The sequence below is a fragment of the Solanum tuberosum genome, unplaced genomic scaffold (assembly GCF_000226075.1).
Source record: "Solanum tuberosum cultivar DM 1-3 516 R44 unplaced genomic scaffold, SolTub_3.0 scf00032, whole genome shotgun sequence".
Lineage (NCBI taxonomy): Eukaryota > Viridiplantae > Streptophyta > Magnoliopsida > Solanales > Solanaceae > Solanum > Solanum tuberosum.
The window spans coordinates 159740-167876 of NW_006238958.1; the positions used below are offsets into that span (position 1 = coordinate 159740).

Genomic DNA, 8137 nt, shown 5'->3' on the forward strand with positions numbered 1-8137 from the left:
TAAAGCGAAAGAGAGCGATTTTTTATATACAAATATTTTTGTCAACGATTTATACAAACGAGAGGCTAACAACAATTTATACAAATGGCCTGCCAGCGAAATTATACAAATCTGAAAAGGAGCCAACAAATTATACAATTGCTTCTTTTCGTATATATGTATAGCGAAATAGACATAACTTTCAATTGTATATGTATAGCGAATTATACATATATATGTTTGCTATGGAGCGCAATTATGGAAACTTTGCTATAGTATACAAATATGATTTTTTTGTTTGCTATATGTGAAAGTTGCTCTTCTTTTTATACATATGTTAATTATATATAGTCATAATAAAGAATTTTTTTTTATAGTTTTATTAGGTACTAAAAAGTTGTAAAAGAACAAATAACACAATTATAGCTTATTAAAAATTGAACAGGTTGAGTTATGACCCGCAATTTAGCCTGTACTCGTGATAGTTTACTAATGTTTAAAGCTTTAAGGTGTGTTACAAGGAGAAATTGATAATAGTGAGAGCTAAACTACAAGTAGAATTGCAAGTGAGTGAAATCATATGAGAAAAGATTATGTGTCCCTTTGTAAAAGAATGTTTTTAGCTGCTGAAAGGATGTAGAAAATTGTCAATTGTAGGTAACGTCCTCTTGGATCACGACGAATGGTGAGTTGATCCAATGGGGATTGTGTGGTGTTGGTAGGTTTGTCACATGTGAGACATGCCTGTAAGTCGCGGGCTTGGTGAGTCTACCAATCTTGAGACTCATCTCTTGCCTTCAACGTGATGAATGTAGCATTTGAGCTACGTGTTTAATCCAAACCAGTAGTTATATATATGTGATAAACTATAAATGTAGTTATACTGTGATCTTTAGATGTCGAACTCATCAAGTTCAAATCCTGGACCTGTCTCTGACCTCAAGGTAGACTTGTCTGAACGGTGGTAGGATCAAAATTTACAACTACAATATTATCATATTGAGTGTCTGATTACATTTTCTTTTATGTCTTTGATGATTGAAAATGAATCAGAACAGACTTGAAATCCAAAAATGTGTTACTTATAAGCTTTGCCTTATGATTTACTACTTACAAGACTTGCTTCATCAACTTTCAACTCTACTTAGACTGCACAATAATTATAAGGCCAACAACAATCTTTTTCTGAAATGACTTTCTTACTCTATCAAACAATCAAACTGAAATGGCTATTCGTAATAAATCCATCGTGATCTCGTTGATGAGTCCATTGAGCAAATGCTTCTCCACATCCTTTACAACATCATCCTTTTCAAGGAAACCAAACATTATTTGATCAGTACTCCATCCAGAATCCCACATGGAGTTCACATCTGGATTTCTGTTCGACATATCTTTACCGATCATGTTATGCAAGTAGTCTGCTTCATCGCGTTCATCACTCACATTTCCAATGCCTCCATAGGACTTTAATGTGTCGAAATCATTGCAGAGTTGCTTGATAAGATTGTCCAAAGATCTTGTCTTTGTATATCTGATGGATATTGTGGCATAAGGATGGACCGCTAACTCCTGTCTTATTGCTTTCCTTTTCATTATCTCATAGCCGCAGTCTATCATAAGTTTAACGTCTTCCCCTTGGTTATTTTGATCACTGGCATGGAGAATGCTGATTGGTATATTGAGCTTGAAAAGCGCCTCTGCTGTGTTTAGAAATAGTTGATTTTTGATAACCGACTCCTTGAAGTGTTTTTCAGGAACTGTTAATGGTTCTTGTACCACTAATGGGAGAGTTGTTTCTTGATCATTTCTAACAACATTGGAGATTTTGATGCCTCCTTTTCCTTCAATATGATCAAAGGGTGAGGAAATTCATCTATGATGTTTATCTTAATACATGTAAATGAATCAAAATAAGATTTTTATATCAGTACCTGTAAATTTGGCTGGAAAACTTTTATTTTGTTCATCATTGAAGAGTTTACTGTTCTGTGATGCTTCTTGATGAATCCCTGCAACATCGATCATAAGAACCAGTTTGCAGTATATGAGCTAATAATTTTTCATATAATCATAAAATGTCAATGATATTTGATTATCATGGTTGGAGTTTGAAAGGCGCTAATCATTGGGATATAGAGATGATAGGACTTCTATGTATACTTGTTAATTAAGAATGCTACATTTCTTAATATATAAGAAGATATGGCATACCATTAAATTGGTCCGTAGCTTGTGATATCTTTGGCCTATCTCCTCCGAGTTTCTGGTCCGTGGATATTTCAACTTCTTGTGGCGTTTTTTCTTGATGCTGCAGGAATCCAACAAAGCATATTATGAAGATATTTCACATGTAGGTTTCTAGATATAAAACTACTCTGAATCGTTAAAAGCATGCCAAGGGCACAGATTAAGTTTAACTTTCTTCTCACAGATGAACTTACATTTTCATTTGAAATCGCAGTTCCAGAATCTGTCAGGTTGTCACATTCCTTTTCCATAGTTGTGTTACAGGAGGTACTGTTTACTATTTTACCAAGTAGCTCGGTTTGGAAATCGAGTATCTCCATGCTCACATCTGGCTCATTAGATCCTATGTTGTCCGCGTTTGCTTCTCTTGTGTGGCTTTCAGTTGACTGCTCTGCTCCACCAGAGCAGCTTTTGTCATCCTTCTGCAGCTTTGTGTCTTGCAAAGTTGGGGATGACTCATCTATTTTCGGAGAGGTCTCGGTTCTATGAATTTTGTTATGATGATCCATCCTATCTGTTGATGGCAGATTGAGTGGCTTCTCTTGCTTAGATGATTGACTGATGTTGTTTAGCTTCGCTGATCGAGACAATACTTCCTTTGACAACACGTTTTGATTGGTATTTTTGTTCTCGCTGCTTTGCATGATCCCTACAGAGGTAGAAGAGTTCCGGTGCTTGGCAAGAACCTGATTTATTCCATTTGAAGAATCTTTTGCAGGTGCTCCATTTTTAGACTTGGTAGAATTTTTCGTACCAAGAATGGATTGGTTCCGAGAAGACTGCTTCTTCTTCAAACTTGCTGCACCATTCCTTGATTTTGGTGAAGCTATGATTTCCACTTGATTTGCTTTGTGTGTCCTTGCCTGCATAGTTTTGTTTGAGGGTAACTTCTCTTTCTTACCTGCTTGATGCTTCTCATCACGTCCCTCGGATTTTTTAAGCTTCTGCACATGATGCACTTCATCCTTAGCTAAGGCCTTTTGTTCATTGCTCAAAGGAAATTTGTCTGTTTCTTTCTTTTCTTTCTGAATTGTATCTTCTTGTAACACAATATCGATTGGAGGCACCCTCGATGTTTGTGTTTTTTTTGCCTGTGAGATAGTCTCCTTGATTTCGACTGTTTTTATGATTTTCCCCTTAACACTTGTCTGGTTTTGTTCTTTCTGTTTCTGTTGGAAATTAACTTGATTTACTTGGATGTTTTTGCTATGTGGCTTATCCATCATGTTGTTGATCATTGGCGAGCCTGAGGGCACTAGACCTGTATCTTTGTTAACCGCTATACTCCGCTCCTCCTGTTGTTGAACTCTACCAGAAGAAACCATATCATTGTTCCTGCTTGGAGATGTACGGATAATCTCAGCCTTACGCACGAATTTTGCATCCTGAACTGGTAGTATATCACTTATCATGTTTTTGTCAACATTAAGAGATGACCTGTTCTCAGCGTCCCGGGTGCCAATAGGACCTGCACTTCTCATTAGTACTGGCTCTTGCTTCTTTTTGGGATCTGATCCTTTCCTTGATGCCTTGTTATCTTCCTTCTGCGGGAGTTCATCGAGTCCCATTAGTTTTGCAATGACATTCGAAATTCTTCCTTTCTCTGATCCAGATTTTGTTCCTTTCAACTGGTTCTTCTGGTTCAGATTTTTGAAGTCTGGAGCACAACTAGCTGATGTTTTATGGGACATCGACTTGTTAGTGCTGAGAAGTTGCTTTTCGTGCAGTTTAGGAGTTTGATCAGGGTAAGTCAGGGCCATAAGCCGCTGTTTGATGTCATTTTTTGCTGTCCCTTTGGTGACATATGAGTTTTTCGAGGGCTTATCAAATGAAAATCTTGGCAGGTCTAGTTGCTTCTGATCAACTATCTTGACATCCTCATCCTCATCCTCGTCAAGTAATGTGATCCTGTTTTTGCTTTGAGGCTTGATCATATGATCCGAAGCTTCCTGGAGGTTTACGAGCATCCTCAGGGACTCTTCCAAATCCATAGCTCCTTTCAGCAATTCCTGCCCAACTTCAATAGAGTTCCTATCGAAATTCAGGCCATTGGAACATGCTTTTAGAATCTGGTTTAGTTTGTGTATCCCTTTCGATACTTCATTGATGTGAACTTGAGAGACAGAAGGGAACTGACTATTTGGAAGATGATACGTTCTCCTGTCCGTCTTACTTATGTCCATTGATCTCTGGCTGAATTGATGGAGAAAAGTTAGCACAGGATTTCTGCTTGAGCCCGAGTCCATTTTAGTAAACTTTCCTCCATTTTCAATAGCAAAAGCGAGGGCCAGGGAAAGATCTCCCACCTTCTCAGAATTTCGGACTCTCCCCGTACCATAGGTAACAATCTGTCCTGAAGATTCTTCAACGCGAAATGATCTGTTGCTGGTGCTACCTACTCTTGAATTAACCTGAAAAAGTGTAACATGTAAGGTGAATGAGATTTATTGTTACAAATAATCTTCAAAATGTCCTGATATTGTCAAGTTAACTTACGGATTCTAGAGTTTTTGTCTGTCGAGATCCTCTGTAAGTTTGTCCCGGATTAGCACGAGCATCTGTCAATTGCAACATATCACAAGTTTAGTTAACACTATCATCTGTAACATATCCTTCTGCAAGCTTTTTCCTTATAGAATTTTTCTGCTTCTAGCATCTTTTGTTACACTATGTGGAGCTCAGGGGCGGAGCTAGAAATGAAGTTACATGTTTGATAGGATTCAGTAGCTTCGGTCAAAACTTTGTATTTGTGTTAAGAAATTCACTTAATATGTATAAATAACTTATCCAAAATTCAGCAAACTGACTTTTTTTTAGAATTCAAAACTCATAAACTCAAAATTCTGGCTCAGAGAAATATTTGTTCCATCCATGTGAAAACAATGGATTTTTTAATTGATTGTGTACATTATGTTGGTGAATTGTATATACACTCCAAGTATGTTTTATTTAAACATTCATTATAAATCATGATCTTCTCTTGAAGATAGTGTTTTCTCCTTTTTCATAAGAAATTAAGGATTTGTAAAATCATAAGAGTAATAATTGAAAAGATCATGTAGCTCAATGATGTGTAAATAATCATCTGATAGGTTAACAACTTAGTAATTTACATTACAAAAGTCTCTCAGACTCTGCATCCTTGTTGGGTTCCTCCAAAAATGCTATTTTTAAAGGATCCAACTTAGAGTCTTACTAAAGCTTCGTGTTGCACTTGACAACTTACTCACGATCTCAGTAGCGGGAGATGACACTGAGCTATATACTTTTAACTATCATCAGCATTACCTCAAATACTCAAAGAACATACAAATTCTATCTCACAGTGTAATATTGCCATAGAATTTTACACATTTCAATCTATACAATTCACTAATTCGACGTGCAATCTCATGCATAATTTAACCATGATATCTTAAAAATTCATGTGCATTAGCATTTCAATTAGTTTACCTCTGGGTGTGGAGTATGAATAGCCTGAATTTTGAGCAGCAGCCACTCGTTCCTTACGAAGCTTAAGATCATGCAACAGCTTCTGCGCGAAATCCGACTTGCCTGACATATTTTTTCCCTCTGTCATACTATGTAACAGAGTTCTTTTTGGACTAAACATCCATAAGAGGGAACTTCAACATTCAATAAAAGCAAATAAATGTGAAAAAAAGAAGAAGAATATTCTTAGATTGTGTTGCAGGTCAATTTGTTAATGTGTGTGAAGTTGTCATGTCAGTTTTGGTGAGAAGGGTTTTTCAGTATTGGGTAAGGTGGAGAAAAGTAACAAGTTAAAAATAATAAATTTGTAATCACACACCAGATAGAAAAGATTGACTTGAAAGTTAGCTTAGCTATCACTCAGTGTTCTTTTTTTTCTCTATCAGAATCACTGTGGTTGCTTGACTTTCATTTTAATCCAAGCAATGTATTGTATGGGCATCAAATAACTTCACATAAAAGTTTTCTTTGTTGACAGTACTGATCTCCTTTTCTGTTCTACTTTATTATAGCGTGTTTGGTCAAACTTTTAAAATCTGCTAATGTTTTTTTGTTGTTGTCAAAAGTGAGTTTCGGAATAGCGTGTTTGGTGATTAGCAATTTGTGTTTGACTAATCAATTCACAATAATAATTTATGTTTGATCAAAATTCTTAAAAGTGCTTTTTTAGATTATTTTTTTTTCACTACTTCTATTCTAAACACTTATTTAGGCGTAATACATAAATATATTATTTAACTTGATCTTAGCTAACATTTATGTCTTCCAACTTTGAGTGTGCACAAATAGACAGTTTAACTTGTATAAAGTTGAACAAGTAGACACATGAGCCCTACGTGACATAATACGCATAGGACACCACATAGGATGAAAATTGCATGTAGGATGTCACGCATGACATGTGTATCTATTTGTTCAACTTTATACAAATTTAAGTGCGTATTTGTGCACATTCAAAGTTGAAGGACATAAATATGAGCTAAAATCAAGTTAAATGACATATTTACGTATTATGCCTTTCTTTTTCCCAAAAGCTTAGCGAAACACCTCACTTGTCTAAATAAACACATTTTAAAAATGATTACTTTTTACGATTTTGAGTTTCCAAAAGCTTGACCAACAACTACTTGCCTAGTGGTAAATGAAGAGTGATGAAAGTTATACACACGAGAAATTAGGTGATTTATTCTATTCTATCTCAACACTAACGAAAAAAGTTACACCTAAACTAAGATGGTGAGATGGTGGAAGATAACACATATTCCATAAAATAATAAAGATGCACGAAAGTTAGCCCATATATACTTGTTTGCTTTGATTAGCTTAAAGTTGATCTCTTGTATGGGTGTAACATGGTTTGTGGCGTGATACCTTTGCTAGAGGAATACAATGGCTCTTTTTTTGCTTTATTACAGCTGAAATGTTAGAGAATTTGCAGCTTTCATTTGGGGTATGGGTTGGCTACCTTTAACTAAAGCTACTTTCAATTACCCTGGAATGGGAGATGATCCAAGTCCAAATTATTTAAATATTCTTTAGAAAGTTATGAACCTAATTAGGTGTTTTTATTTTACTCAACTTGATTGACTTTTTACACTACATAAAAAAGTAGAGTATATCACCACCAATCATCTTAATCGCCAACTTCTATTACCATAACCATCACCAACTCTCGTATTCACAAATAAGGTGTTATCCAATCATGTTCAAAATAGTAAATTGGAAATGTAGAAGAAATAAAAAAATTAATAGAATAATTTTGTTTTAAATTGAACGAAAAACTATAATGAATTTAATCATTTATAATTGTTGAAGGTTGTGGATTAATTCCTCCAATGTCTAATTGAAACTCCAAGTTCGAAGTCTGAGCCACTTTTTGAAGTAAATATGTAAGAGGGACAATATTTTTTGAGGAAGATTAAAAGAGATGATTCTTTTAAAATCCAGCGACAACCAATTTCTTAACACGAGTGTCAAACGGACGTTTGCCATTCACTTCATTTTTAAAAAATTGTTTGTTTAAAGAAAAAGGGAAAATACATAAAATCCCCCTTGAACTTGGCGGCGAAACTTAGTTTAGTACTTTAACTTTACGAGTAATTATTTACCTCCCTTATCTCTTTTCAAGTGAATTTAAATGCACCCAAATAGTTGACGTGGCAAGTCAAAAAATTTACTGCGCTTAAATTGCAAAAATTAAAGAGAAAAATAATAAGTGGGTCCCATTTTTTTCTTTTTAGCCAATAATCTTTTTTTCCTTCATCTTCCTCACACCCCACCACCCCTCTCGCCCTCAACCACCGTCCCCACCTCTTTGATTCTCCTTCTTCGAAACCCCCATTTCGACCCTATTTCTCCTCTTAGAAACCTCACCCTCTTTCTTTCTCTTCGGATCTGCCGCCTCAACCACCATTGC

General features: G+C 35.6%; 1 protein-coding gene across 1 annotated transcript; it reads right to left on the reverse strand.

Annotated features, from left to right (window-relative positions):
* Positions 1–1035: 1035 nt before the first annotated feature.
* On the reverse strand, positions 1036–5966 carry LOC102587116 (uncharacterized). The gene is made up of 6 exons (XM_006341867.2): positions 5683–5966; positions 4726–4787; positions 2424–4640; positions 2194–2290; positions 1914–1991; positions 1036–1823 (listed from the first exon to the last, which is right to left on the reverse strand). Exons 1-6 carry the CDS (start codon positions 5840–5842, stop codon positions 1195–1197), a joined length of 3243 nt encoding a protein of 1080 aa, XP_006341929.2. The 5' UTR covers positions 5843–5966; the 3' UTR covers positions 1036–1194.
* Positions 5967–8137: the final 2171 nt, after the last annotated feature.